Below are 15,623 nucleotides of genomic sequence, written 5' to 3' on the forward strand. Positions count from 1 at the left end.
TGTTGCATCGCGGCACACAATGACACTGGAGTAGATGAAGTTGAAATCAGGATAATACAGAGAGATGAAAGATAGAAGGTTGGAGGGATGGGGACAGTGTGATAATGGAGGTGTAGACAGACTCAATGATGGATTGACAGGTGAGAGATACAGTAGAGGCAGATAGAGGTGTGAGTGTGAGCACGCAGACACACACACGCACACGCACACAATATATTTACATCACTTGTGGGGACATTACATAGACTTCCATTCATTTTTATGCAAGTCCTGTGGCCTTACCCTAACCTCTATCCCTTAACCTAACCCTTGTGGGGACCTACTATTTTGTCCCCACACTGTCAGAGGTCCCCTGCAGGTGACTGTGTGAACATGCGTTTAGTCCCCATAAGTATAGCTAGACGCGCGCGCACACACACACACACACACACACACACACACACACACACACACACACACACACACACACACACACACACACACACACACACACACACACACACACACACACACACACACACACACACACACACACACACACACACACACACACACACACACACCCTCTTCTAGATACTGTAGCTTCACGCCATTAAAAGGCTAACTTGCGAAAACAAAACAATAGGCAAACAAAGAAACAGAAACCTTTGAATATTTAGAATATATTTCTGAAAGCCTATGTGCATATACACTATATCCATGTATGTACATAATATTTCCAAACACCACCACCAGTTATTGTTCATTGTGTGTGTGTGGGGGGGAGGGGGGTTTACAGGATGGGACCAGCACTCCTCACACAAGCCAATATATTAGAGATACAATAACCCTCTTGTGCACCGTTCCTCATTAACCATGCGGATATTGTGGAAATGAAGAACTGAATATTCGCGAAGATGCGACAGAAAATGCAAAATGCAACGTGCAAAAGGCTCCCTTATGGCCCAATTTATACCTCACTACTGGATCCCTGCCAAACGAATGAATGTCCCTTGAGTGCTTGTGTGACATCACTTAACAGTAGCCGTGTTTGACATTCCAGCTTGTGTAAACTACACACAAAGCTCCTGGGATTGTGTCAGCAGCATTCAGGCAAAGAGAACAGCGTGGTGACAGATTACGTGGGTTTATGCGCGTCTAGAATATGTCACGGTCCATTGGGTGTCAGTTAGTGTTGGTGGATGCTAGGGCTGTCGCGATTATGACATTTTACGTGACGATTAATTGTCACTCAAATAATTGCGATTAACGATTTAATTGTGTTTTTGTCGTTGACAATCACATTTCTGTTTGGCTTTTAGGCTTTGAAGTTGCACATGGTAGATATGACACATAACCTATATACAAAGAAATTAGTGACATATTTGACAACTTTATTCTTAAAAAAGAACATTGATAGTGGAAATAGCCGATCTACAAGCTCACAACGCGTCGCGATGCGACGCGTTGTGAGCTTGTAGATCAGCTATTTCAACTATTTTTTTACTTTAAAAATATATATATGAACATTTTTCAACATGGAAACGAATATGACGATTATGAAAAATAATTGCGATTATGTCAAATAATTGCGATTAGACGATTATGTAATAATTGTGACAGCCCTAGGTGGATAAGTGAAGTCTGTCACTGAGAGGCAGAAGAGCAGACCTGGCACTACAGCTGATCAGGGCTCAGACCCTGACTAGCACAAAACGTTAACCACATTAATATTAACCATAGCACCCGCTATTGTGGGGGAATTGCTTTGAGCTGGTGAAAGGGTACTAGTAGGGGTACACTACTAGTTTGAGAATAGGGCTGTCACAATTATTACATACTGTAATCGTCTAATCGCAATTATTTGACATAATCGTGATTGTTGAAAAATCTTCATACATTTTTTAAAGTAAAAAATAGTGGAAATAGCAGATCTACAAGCTCACAACGCGTCACATCGCGACACGTTGTGAGCTTGTAGATCGGCTATTTCCACTATCAATGCTTTTTTTTAAGTATAAAGTTGTCAAATATGTCAGTCATTTCTTTGTATATTTAGGTTATGTGTCATATCTACCATGTACAACTTCAAAACCTAAAAGCCTAACAGAAATGTAATTGACAAGTGACAAAAACACAATTAAATCGTTAATCGCAATTATTTGAGTGACAATTAATCGTCATGTAAAATGTCATAATCGTGACAGCCCTATTTGAGAATCACCCTGCAAGCCAAATGACGCCATGATGACGTTATGATAACGTCCTCCGGTAACTCCAGTGACGTTCAGAACTAAACCAGATCACAGCCCATATGGGGATGATCTTGGCATTATTACCAGGACGTCTTATGGACTATAGGATTAATGTTATTGTTTGTAATGTTAGTTGAAATATGTGCATGTAAGGTTATATTCTGGGACATATCTGACTAGTTATGATATTTACTGTATATGGCCTCGTTTGGACCCTCTCTGATTAATCCAGGATGTCCGTTTTCGTGGGCAGGATTTTTGTTGGTTTAAATCAGGTGATATTCTAGGCCAGATCTGACTAGTCATGGTTTGACTTGATCTGGCCCCAATCGAGACATCACTGATTGGTCCAGGTCCTGACCGTGCTTGCTGGCCACTGATGTAAATTACCTGCCATTTATTAAGTAATTATTTGCTAAAGTGTTCTCTTCTCTCTCTTCTGCATGTACCTCCCTTCTCTGCTTTCCTACTGGCAGACCTCAACAACACAGGAGACAGAGAGAACTGCCCACTTTTAAATGACAAGGACTGAAAGCACAGTAAACTTAAGATTGATCTTCATTTGACACTCACCTTTATAGTAGAAGAGACAGTAGTCAGCCAAGACAAACCACTTCCTCTCTCACAGACGCATTCCCGAACTGTCCTGGAGACAGAGAGGTACAGACACACAGACAGACATAGGGATAGAGGCAGAGAGATGGAGAAAGAAAGGGATTATGCTTTTGCCACACAACATAATAGAAAGACAAACAGATAGACAGAGAAAGACAAAGCAGCAAAGAGAAAGACAAGACAGAAAGACAGAGATGGCCCGAGATGTAATGAGAGCAAGAGCATCATATCCAGCCCAAGAAACTGTAGAAACCTGTGTAAAAAAAAAAAGAAAAAAACTGTGACAAAACTCGTTTTTTTTTCTAGATTGTGAAAATAGCCGATCTACATGCTCACAACGCCTCGCAGCGCGAGGCGTTGTGAGCCTGTAAAAAACTGTTGTGAGCCTGTAAAAAACGTAATGCCTCTTTTCCATGAGGACACCCATCTTTGCCATACCCTAGCTTTTGCTGAACTGACGCCACTGAGCAAGAGAGAGAGAGAAAGATTCAGAAAGTGACAAGTAAAGAGAAAAAGCAATGACAAGATAAATGACAGAGAATAAGGGAGCATTAGAGCAGGGAACGATGGAGACATGAGAAAAGAGATCAGGGAAGTGAGCGAACAGGGAGCAGAGAGAGAGAGAGGAAGAGAAAGATGGGAGAGAGAGAGAAAGAGGCCATACAAGACAAAGGAGAGAGACATAGAGAGCGAGTCATTTGGGAGGAGAGAGGTTTACGAGCGAGGAAGAGCACAAGAGAGGAGTAATGAACAGGGGAATGAGAGAGCGATAATGAAAAACGAGATAAAATGAAAGGAAAACCCAGTGAGGTGGACACATAACGACAGATAAAGACCGTGGAACAAAAGCAGAGAGACAGAGGATAAAAGGGAGTGATCAATTATACTCTTTTATTCGGGTGGATTCACCCGCCACAGCTTTTTAACTCCGTGTTCTGTCTTTTAAGGTTCCAAAGGAGAGGGGAAGAGTTTGAAGTGAAGCGAAGCAACGGAGAGAAAAACACCTGCAAACAACGTGCAGCTTATTCAAAGTGTGTAGGCTATGCAATGTTAGTGTGTTTGTGTTTGTGTGTGTGTGTGTGTGTGTGTGTGTGTGTGTGTGTGTGTGTGTGTGTGTGTGTGTGTGTGTGTGTGGTGTGGGGGGGGGGGGGGGGGGGGGGTATAACAGGTGGGGCCTTGATACTGTATGTGTGACAGAGCACGGAAAAGATAAAGTGTGAGTTTTGGGGGTGCATACAGTACACACCCAAACATACAGTGTAATGTGATTTGTGTTTTGATTCATGTGTAAACAAGGCATTTGGCTGTGATTGCATTTGTACATTCTTGCATGCACTGCACTGTACTGCAGTTGTGTTGTGTGTGTGTGTGTGTGTGTGTGTGTGTGTGTGTGTGTGTGTGTGTGTGTGCGTGTGTGTGTGTGTGTGTGTGTAGTCGCCGCGCGCTCCTCAAAAGTGCATCTGTGTTTGTCTTGCCAATTCAAAAAAAAAACTGCATGGTACTATTATCCAGCCAGTGTGTTTGCCTTGTACAGTACAGGGTACAATGATTACTTATATGGCCTATGTACAGTACAGGGTACAATGATACTATATTGGCCTTGTACAGTACAGGGTACAATGATACTATATTGGCCTTGTACAGTACAGGGTACAATGATACTATATTGGCCTTGTACAGTACAGGGTACAATGATACTATATTGGCCTTGTACAGTACAGGGTACAATGATACTATATTGGCCTTGTACAGTACAGGGTACAATGATACTATATTGGCCTTGTACAGTACAGGGTACAATAATACTATATTGGCCTTGTACAGTACAGGGTACAATGATACTATATTGTACAGTACAGGGTACAATGATACTATATTGTACAGTACAGGGTACAATGATACTATATTGTACAGTACAGGGTACAATGATACTATATTGGGGACCCTTGTACAGTACAGGGTACAATGATACTATATTGGGGACCCGTGCTAGCACTCTGAGCTGCCAAACCCACTGCTATTTACAGAAACTTACACACCAGTCCAATAATAGCCTGGCTCGAGCTACTGTAACTGTATGCTCTATATTGTTACACTGATATCAAGCATCACCAAATCTGGGCCGTCCTGTTAAAGGGATATTCCATTTAAAAAAAAAGCTTTGGTCGTTTTAATCGTCTACTCAGGCTTTTGTGAACGTTTTTAATTAGCTTGATTCAATATTTAGATATTTGATATTCATTTCATCAAACACTCCCCCCATCCAGGGCCCATTCCTATACAAACCCATTGTAACTTCAAACTCCATGATAGATTCATCAAAACACCCGTCTTTTTTCTGGTGACTCATACTACCCTCCTGATTCGTGAGCTGGTCATGTTTTTTCGATAACTTTTTTCATTCATTTGTAATAATTCATTATTGTAATAAAACAAAATCTATTTTCCCACCAAAAAATGTAAATCAATGAAAAATGTTATCGAAAAAACCACGGCCAGCTCACGTATTAGGAGGGTAGTATGAGTCACCAGAAAAAAAGAAAGGTGTTTTTGATGAATCCATCATGGTTAAAATGGAGTTTGAAGTTCTATAGGAATGGGCCCTGGATGGGGAGTGTCTGATGAAATGAATATCAAATGTCTAAATATTGAATCAAGCTAATTAAAATCTGTCCAGGTAATGGTGTTCACAAAAGCCTGAGTAGACAATAAAATTACCAAAATGTGGGTGGAATATCCCCTTTAAGAGTTCTTTCTGTTGAAAGTGGAACTCATTATCATAGCGGTGTATAGCGTTCTAGTCTGATTTTAATTTTACTGCAGTGAAGCCAAAGGCAAAGTTCTGCATGCACAGACAATAACAATCTATTTTTATTCCATTATGTTATATTCAAGAGCCAAAAAGAGACATTTAATTTTTATAGGCCCAGTTATAAATGCAGCATATGGCAATAATAATGTGTGTGTGCGTGCGTGCGTGCGTGCGTGCGTGCGTGTGTTAACCTGCTTGTAAAGCCATCCTCGAACCACTACAGGGACGTTTGGGTTTCTCTTGATTGCCTGCTCTCTCTTCCCAAAGCTGTGAACCCTGCCAGCTGATCGGGACACCTGCAAAACACACGCACACATTAGCACTCATACCACTTAATAGCTTGAATTGATTAGTGGAGTAAAATAACTGCAGCAAACAATAGATACTGTGTACGTTCTTGTCAGCAGTGGCTCAGGAGGCACAGCGGCCTTTTGGGAAACGGAAGGTACACGGTTTGATCCCCGGATGCCCCTGGGTTAGTGTCGAGGTGTCTACAGTATAAGCAAGACCCCTAGCTCAGGGGCTGGGCAACTTTGATGATGGCGAGGGCCACTATATTTCCACTTCACTCCAGAGGGCCACATTGCATATTGCAACGTCCTACTTTGTCATTCTAGTATCGCATACAATATAAGCAAAAATAGCAGATCTACAAGCTCAAAACGCATCGCAGTAGATCGGCTATTTTAGCTTCCTTTGAATTGGAATCCCTGAATAATGTTTTGTTATTTCTTAATTGGAATCCTGAAATGTAACATTTTGATTTAATTTCAAACGCATTTAGTTATATACTCATGTAAAGGGGAAGACCACCCATTTTCAATATTGAACTATGTCATTAACACATCGGACGCCCACGTGGTTTTGACGTCTTAATTTGCTGGTGCCCATGGCAACGCGTCATTTTACCTACCGGCGAGAGTACTGGCGAGAAAAGTAATCCGAGTAAATGTAATCGAGTATGTCCTGTTTATTTCGCGAAAATCTTTTCTTTCAGTCAGGACCGTTTTTTTATCATTTCTAAGCCACAGTGTTTGTGTTACGGCATTGTAGAAGAGGCTGCCGTTTGAGAAAAAAATGAAAAAGGAAGAGAATCCGGAGAAAACAGCATTTTTGTGCAGCTGCTAAACAGGAAGTCAACGAGACACACAGCACGTCCGGGTGACGTAATTGCGCGCTGCATGTTGGGAAATGGGTAGTTGTTTCATCACCGCGGTAGCCAAGTGCAGTAGCTACAGTACAGTATAGTTTACTGTACAACGCGTCAAACGCGTCGTGGGCCTCCAGCGACATCAAAGAAATTGACTTGTAGACACCACGTGGGCATCCGATGTGTTAATATACCTTAGAGGAGTTGTGTGGAAATTAAAAAAAAAGTTCCCCCTCTTCTGTGTTGCCTAGAAACTTGGAGGATTGATTTGGGGGTTTGTATTGCAAATTACAACTTGATGACATCACACATTGTACTTTACAATACAACCCCCAAAATCAATCCTTTAGTTCTCTGCAACACAGAAGAGGGGGAACTTTTTTGTATTATTTCCACTCCTCTAAGGTATATTAATGACATAGTTCAATATTCAAAATGGGTGGTCTTCCCCTTTAACTTTATGTATCTAAATACAAATACAATTGGACATACTTTTTTTTAAATACTACTATACTAGTCAATAAGCTACTAATATAGACTGATGGAATTAAAGCAGGTCATGTTTGGAATTGTAACAGCTGAAATCAATAATATATTCAGTATTCCAGTATTAACCTGTGGGCCATATTAAGTGAAGGTGGGGGCCGCATGTGGCCCCCGGGCCGCCAGTTGCCCATGTATGCCCCAACTGCTCCTGATGAGCAGGTTGGTGCCTTGCATGGATCCCTCTGCCATCGCTATGTGAATGAGTGTGTGAATGGGCAAATCTTGTAATGACATTGTAAAGCATTTACCCGACGCAGAGACACACACACACACACACACACACACACACACACACACACACACACACACACACACACACACACACACACACACACACACACACACACACACACACACACACACACACACACACACACACGTGGAGAAGCAGCTGGCCGGGTAAGCCAAGCATAATACACAGTGACTCATCATCACAGCCTCACACAATGCAACGTGTACTCAGTGGCCTTGTGGTTAGAGTGTCCGTCTTGAGACTGGGAGGTCGGGGTTCCGATTCCCCGGTCGGGTCATACCAAAGACTGTAAAAACGGGACCCAGCAGCATCAAGGGTTGGATTGGGGGGCTTGATCACCATTACCGATTCCTGAGCGCGGCACGGCTCGCCACGCCAAGAGATGGGTCAAACAAATTTCAATTACAGTATATGTAGCTGACAAATGAATTAATTATTATTATACTGCTGTTCCTATATGTGAGTTCTGTTGTGTGCCATGTACTGTACATATTGTGAGCTTATCTCGGTGCCGCGCTGTGAGCTTGTAGATCTGCTATTTTTCAATAGCTAAAGCATAAAATAATTAAGGCCCTTCCAACTTGGGCCCTAGTAACTCAGTCCCACTTCCCCCCCCTCCCCCCCTTGTGACGCCCCTGCGTCCGTGCACTTATGGTTGGGCATCTTGAGGGTTTTGTGCATAAGAATGTCTCTCCACTCCCAGGCTGTGCACCGCATATTTTGGAGAGCTCTGGGAGGAAAGAGAGAGAGAGAGAGAGAGAGAGAGAGAGAGAGAGAGAGAGAGAGAGAGAGAGAGGGAAACATCTTCATGCAGCTCATGAATATTCTCAAATACTTCTCATAACATAAGAATGTTGTGAATGCATATAGTGTCATTGTGCCATTCTTTATCTGTCTCTGTGCTTATCCACATGGAACGCACAGGCATTGGCATGCTTAAACCCATTTATGTCTATGATTTAACTATTGAAAAATACAAGCTCACTGCGAGCTTGTAGATCTGCTATTTTTGGAAAAAAAACGTGATTTTGAATATATATATTTTAAGAGCGAACATCTCAACTCAAATAACCCTAACCCTAACCCATTTATAGAATCAGGTCAACAATATTCAAAGACCTGCACAAATCTTCACGATTTAAAAAAAATAGCAGATCTACAAGCTCGCAGCGCGGCGCCGAGCTTGTACATCTGCTGTTTTTTAATAGTTAAAGCATGAAATAATGGTTAAAGTGGATCAAATCTAAAGTGACACAGATTTGCGTTCAGGCGTAAATTGCTTAACTCATTCTGTGCCAATGACGGCTTATGACGTTTTTTTTTCCAATAGCCCTGTGTGCCAATGACGGCTTATGACAGTTTTTGGGTTTTTTACATAGAAAAAAAAAAAAAACATTTTTTTTTTTTTTTTTTTTTTAAGATGTCAAAATGACCTGAGATCAGAGAGATGCTTTTCTCTGTTTGTGTGTTCACTCCCTCGTTTAGCTGATTGAGAAAATGTGTGTTCATGTGTGTCCATTCTAGTGGATGGACACTTTTTTTCATTCAAACAGCTCTATCTCTGGAACCGTTTGTCCGATTGACAAAATTCTTTTTGCCACTGAATCACAACAACTGTGTCTGTGGGGAAAAAAATTATAAAAAAAAATCTTTTTTTTTCATTGCATAGTAAAGAAAAACATACAAAATCTCGGCACAGCTACCTTGGAGCCATTTTGGCATCTGGCACAGAATGAGTTAATATCCTAGCTGAGAATGATCATGTGAATATTGAGTTGATTTGTCAAGATATCACTGACTGTCTGCTGGACATGATGAGACATTAGGCCACACAGTAATTCATACCTCAGTTTAACTGCTATGCACTGCGTTTGGAACCTCTCATTTCAACATGAGAGCTTTTCCTCCACTCCTCTCCTGCCATCATTATGTCAATTATTAATGCTGCTCCTCATATATTTTAAGCTCGCTTGCTTTCACTTTATGCACGAGGAGCACATTGGATTGTCGCTATAAAAGCTGCATGTGCGTCTTCTGATCTCACCCCTTAACTCATTTTCTGCTATCCCCGTCGAAACCGGAGATTTCCCGCTGTACCACCCTGCCATGCCCGTAGATCCCGGAAATTTAATTCGCTTCATTATGAAACAATTAAAAGTATGATCGCTGTTTATCGTCGATTCGGACTCTTTAGGCCCGCCACCTAACTGTATCCTGACGCATTTCCGGTTTTGACCAGATCTAGGTTTCCGCATCCGGTCTGAGCCTGGGCCATAGTCCCGCCTCCATTGGTTTACATTGTAACAGAAGAGGAAGCTACTCGGCGATGGAAAGCTCGCCATGCGCCCCATTCCACACAGTGTATAGTGGTGCCTCGACTTGCTCTGAGACCCTACACCTATAGTGCATGTGCATCAGAACAGAGGGTGCGAGCGCTTGATCGCCGTTGGAAAACGCTGGCACTAAACAGCCAAGCTTATTTAAAAAATCACACCCAATGTGAAGTGAGCGGTGGTCGTGCTTGCATAACGTCTTCAGACTAGGATTTGAGTCTAGGATGTAGAGGCTATGCTACACACACACGTTTTACTATGGCAAAACGCTGAGGATAAAGGCTACAGACACATGCACAGTAGGGCTGCACAATTAATCGTTTTTAAACCGAAATCGCAATTTGGAACCACGCAATTAGCAAATCGCAAAGGTGCATAATAATTGCAAAAGTGATTTATGCGTGACGGTGGCTCCCCTCCTCCGTCCCCTGCACACATGTGAAACTTATGGTGTGGTTTAGGGTGCATTTTTTTGCCTTGATGAAAGGTATGACTATGTTCATGGTACTTTCTTCCGTGACAATAATGAGAGGCAGACAAATACCATTACTGAGATCTTTCTGAATGTAAAAACGTTTTATATTGCTAATAAGCAAAATAAAAGGGAATCTTTTGAAAATATAACTGAACTGAATCAAACCATTTGCATGATTGCCAATTTGCCTAGTTATTAATAATCAATTTCTTTTTAAATGTATTACATAATAAATATTCAACAGAAGCTTTGGAAGCTGTGAAGTGATTTTATTTGGTTAAAATAATTCATTATATCAACCTTTTAACAAAAAACATTTTGTTTAAACCAAAAAACTATCACTTATCCTACCTTAAAATAGATATATGAATATCACGAATGAAATCGCAATTGCAATATTAGTCCGAAAAATTGCAATTCGATATTTTCCCAAAATCGTGCAGCCCAAACGCACAGCCACTCTATGGAGCGGTTTACCACCGCTCAAAAAGCTGGCACCGAGTGTGTGTTAACCCATTTAGGCCTGAACACATTATGACGCAATATTTTATGCTTTAACTATTGAAAAATAGCAGATATACAAGCTCACAGCGCGGCACCGAGTGCCGCACTGCGAGCTTGTAGATCTGCTATTTTTGAAAAATCGTGAAAATTAGATTTTTGACCCGATTACATAAGTGTCTTTTGAATCCTTCTAAGATTTTTTGAAAAACCGATGTTTGTATGTCAACAATCTGGCCAGCCATCGTCAAAGAAAAAGGTCCTTTTCACTTAACTGGAGCTCAGTTAGTCTGTCCTTGAGAGACTACTATGTCAGTGGTGCTCAAACCTTTTCATGTGAAGGACCCCCAAAATTATATTTATTTGGCCACGGACCCCCATCTCAAAATATGTAGTTCCAGGGACCACCCAGAAGCAAAATTTGAGTTACAAACGTTCGCTTTGAAAAATACATATATTCAAAGATTTGAACACATTTTCATGACTTTTTCAAAAATAGCAGATCTACAAGCTCGCAGCGCGGCACTCGGTGCCGCGCTGTGAGCTTGTATATCTGCTATTTTTCAATAGTTAAAGCATAAAATATTGCGTCATAATGTGTTCAGGCCTAAATGGGTTAAATAAGGCCCACAACTGTGCAATGCTAGCTTCCCAGTATATCCAAAGTCTTCAAATGTTGGTCACCGGGAGGGAGCTGGGACACTGTGCTAAGCTGGTTGGTTCTCATTCACTTTTGTGCCACACATTTTTCCAGGGACTCCATGGACTCCAGCACATTTCCATTTTCATGGTGTGTGCGTGTGTGTGTGTGCGTGTGTGTGTGTGTGTGCGCGTGCGTGCGTGCGTGCGTGCGTGCGTACGTGCGTGCGCGCGTGTGTGTGTGTGTGTGTGGTGTAGAGGTGGGTTTAGTGGAGTGGAACTGGAGTAAAGGATGGGTGATGGATGCCTTGTCATCTGGCAGAGCGTGCCGGCAGAGACACATGTTCAATCTCTGTCCCCGGGGCACCTGTTGATAGGCCGTGATGAGATTTCATTCCACTGTGGAGCCGCAACTCTGTACGTATGTGTGTGTGTGTGTGTGTATCTGTGTCACACATGAGAGAGAGAGAGAGAGAGAGAGAGAGAGAGAGAGAGAGAGAGAGAGAGAGAGAGAGAGAGAGGAGTGTGAAAGAATGAGAGGAAAGAGATGGTAGTGTCTAGTGTGCAACCAGACAGAAAGAAGAGAAAAGAGCTAGAGTATAGTGGGACAGAGACGGAGGTAAAAGGAATTACAGATATCCACACACACACACACACACACACACAAACACCTCCTTCAAAATCGGTATGAAAAGTCACCTTCAGGCAGCTGCTACCCGTGACTTGTAAATAGACTAAGTCCACATGCTCCCCCCACCCCTTTTTTCTGCATTTGTATTTGATGTTATGCTTTTTCTGCTTCTGAAATTAATATTATCCTAGATAAAGTACTATGTTCTATCCGTCTGTCTTTCAATGTTATATGAGATACTTAAAGTGTGGTTCCTGTGGAAATAAGCTTCGGCTTTCTAGGATCTACTTTTAGTTGACCTTGGCTTGTACCAGTGATTTGTACTGTCATGAAACTGAAACCTAACATGAAAGCTAACAAAGGGTTGCTATGTGACACGTTGTCAACTTCTTTTTGGCAAGCGACTTCGTCAAACTATAAATTCGTACGCATTGAGTGAAAGGGGCGTTACCTTGTGCAGGAATGAGGGCAGCAGTTTTAAAAGAGCAAACGTGCAGATATCCAAACAGTATCATCATGTCAGTACAACTTTGTTCTGCGTTGATATACAGTACAGTACAACACCGGCGTGCATTTCAGGGTGAAACGCTGTCTAACCGATATCGTGTAACCTCTGTGCAGCGGCACACAACCAAGTATAACATCTGTTATTAGACCTCGTAGTTGTGGCTGGGATAACAGTATCAACTGACTCCTCGTCGCCCACACATCTTAAAAACTTTAGATGTGATGGTGCACTCTGCTCTGTAATACTGCCGCCGTTGTTTGTTTACAAGATCAATGCAAGACAAGCTGAATGAGATGCAAATGAGAGAATCGGTCATTCTTTTGAAAGTATAAAGATTGATTTCAAGCTCCAACCCTAACACACAACCCTAACCCTAGCTCCATCTCTTGGACACAAAACCCTAACCCTAGCTCCATCTCTTGGACACACAACCCTAACCCTAGCTCCAACTCTTGGACACACAACCCCCTAACCCTAGCTCCAACTCTTGGACACACAACCCTAACCCTAGCTCCAACTCTTGAACACACAACCCTAACCCTAGCTCCAACTCTTGGACACACAACCCTAACCCTAGCTCCAACTCTTGAACACACAACCCTAACCCTAGCTCCAACTCTTGGACACACAACCCTAACCCTAGCTCCAAACCCTAACACACAACCCACTGCCGGTTAATTCATACCAACGTAGAATTTAAATGCAAAGCTTCAGTGAACCGATTAATCATTTTATAACTGAACCATCGTCCGATTCAGGGTGCATTTAGGTCGATTCAGGGATCCGCTCATTGATGTAGTCACATCATTAACTCAAACTCTGCCCTCAAAATACCCCTTTGTACCCCTTCTCTGCCATGCCCGTAGAACCCGTAAATGTAATAAAAATTAATTAAAATTTTTTTTTTATCGAAGCGGAACTAAAATAGGCCGGAACTAATGCTCCGTGATCGGTTTATACACGGACACATTATTGAGCGGACAACTTAACATTGAATCCTTGAACCGGAATCGGATGTCCATCCTCTATTTTGGCCCGTTAGCTTTCTGTCTGAACTCCGCGGCTTACAGATGGAGAACTTATTGATCAATTGAAAAAATGTCAACGGATTAAGCTGTCTGACGCAGCTGCAGGATTAGCTGGATTTGAACCTGTAAGGCAGGGGTTCCCAAACTTTTTTGTCTCAGGGCACCCCATGAATATATATATTTTTTAATCCAAGGCACCCCTATATTATAATTTTCACTCCCAGCACTTTATATTTATATCATCTATAAAATGTACTAAACTAGTGAAAACAGCAGATCTACAAGCACCTGTAGATCTGCTGTTTTCACTAGTTTTGTGCGGCGGTCTTGCATGATGAAGCAGGGCTTTGCTTTACCAAAAGACGTACACATTTGAAACTTGGAGATACGAGGTTTCTGCCTGACAGTGACGATATTTTAGTGATTATGTTGCAAGGAAAACGTTGAGATAATAGCCACTTTGGTTAGAACTGACTGAAAATAACTTTGTACTTCAAGTTTAAAATGATACTAAATATTTTTTTAAGTGTCCAAATAAATTCCAAATATTATCAAATGATCTCGCGGCACCCCTGGACTGCTGTCACGGCACCCCAGGGTGCCCCGTCACCCACTTTGAAAACCCCTGCTGTAAGGAACTGTGGATGGTACTTGGGAATGTATGGGAGAGGTCAAAGGTTTTGCACCTACAGTATGCGCTGCTGGAATGTTTTTAGGATAACATTTTGTAATCTTGATTGATGTTGACAAAAGGTTGATGCAAACCTTAAACCACACAATCTCAGACACTATACGGACCCTATAACACTGACCATGTGCTGCACAGCACTAAGAAAATCAGCCAGTTAGTGCATACTAACTGGCTGGTCAACTAAATTGGCGGTCCAGTGTCCACAAACATGCGGCCCCCACCTTCACTTAACCAATTCAAAAGTAGCAAAAATAGCAGATCTACAAGCGCATTTTGAGCTTGTAGATCGGCTATTTTTGCTACTCTTACTGTAGATGAGAGCTTTTTGCTCGACAGTAACAATATGCAATGTGGCCCTCTGGAGTGAGTGTGGAGATATTGTGGCCCTCTCCATCATCAAAGCTGCCCACCCCTCAGTTAGTGGATGACGGTCACCAGCACTTTCGCCTATAACATATTCGCCTACACGCATTTGGTCCTTTCGCCTGGCATTTTCGCCTTGGAGGAGTCTTTTCACCTACCTGTCTGAGCCATTTCGCCTACCCTCAATTCTGCTGTCAGACTGTCCATGTTTTCATAGTATCTCTTTGTCATTTAAATATTATAGTGACTGTGACAGTGGTGTTACATGTCAAACCTACACACGGCTATCCTATGCACCCCATAGTAATCACATAAATACAGAGCTATTGGAATCAGGTGCGCCCAAATAATTAATTAATCCATGTCCCGATACTATACATTCTTTGGTGCAGTATTGAACAGTATTGTAAAATGAACAGTATTGTAGGCCTATATTGTTTTAACATTAGGCTATACAAAATATATATGTAGGCTATTAGCCTATATAGGTCTATATAAGATATATGCTACACCTAAATAGCCTATAGAATCAACCTTGCCTGTCAACAGGCATAAAAAACTATTTTGCCATTTTTTAGGAATAAAATGTGATGTAAATAATAAATGTCAAATAAACTGTTAGATTCACTTGACACCACTGTCACAGTCACTATAATATTTAAATGACAAAGAGATAATTTGCAAACATGGACAGTCTGACTGCAGAATTGAGGGTAGGCGAAATGGCTCAGACAGGTAGGTGAAAAGGCTCTCCTCCAAGGCGAAAATGCCAGGCGAAAGGACCAAATGCGTGTAGGCGAATATGTTATGGGCGAATATGCCTGACACCGTGGATGACCCGGTG

General features: G+C 41.9%; 2 protein-coding genes across 2 annotated transcripts in view; both read right to left on the reverse strand.

Annotated features, from left to right (window-relative positions):
* LOC308294890 (pleckstrin homology domain-containing family A member 7-like) overlaps positions 1 to 2,849 on the reverse strand; it is a 91,081-nt gene extending 88,232 nt beyond the window's left edge. The window contains exon 1 of the mRNA XM_080737805.1: positions 2,808 to 2,849. The gene's annotated coding sequence lies outside the window, so the exon portion shown is untranslated. The remainder of the gene's footprint in view (positions 1 to 2,807) is intronic.
* Positions 2,850 to 8,229: 5,380 nt separating this feature from the next.
* The window catches only part of LOC308294893 (pleckstrin homology domain-containing family A member 7-like), a 141,943-nt gene continuing 134,549 nt past the window's right edge, over positions 8,230 to 15,623 (reverse strand). The window contains exon 6 of the mRNA XM_080737808.1: positions 8,230 to 8,340. Coding sequence (XP_080593934.1) covers positions 8,260 to 8,340 — 81 coding nt within the window. The 3' untranslated portion in view covers positions 8,230 to 8,259. The remainder of the gene's footprint in view (positions 8,341 to 15,623) is intronic.

Source organism: Nannobrachium achirus (genome assembly GCF_963921795.1).
Source record: "Nannobrachium achirus genome assembly, chromosome: 11".
Lineage (NCBI taxonomy): Eukaryota > Metazoa > Chordata > Actinopteri > Myctophiformes > Myctophidae > Nannobrachium > Nannobrachium achirus.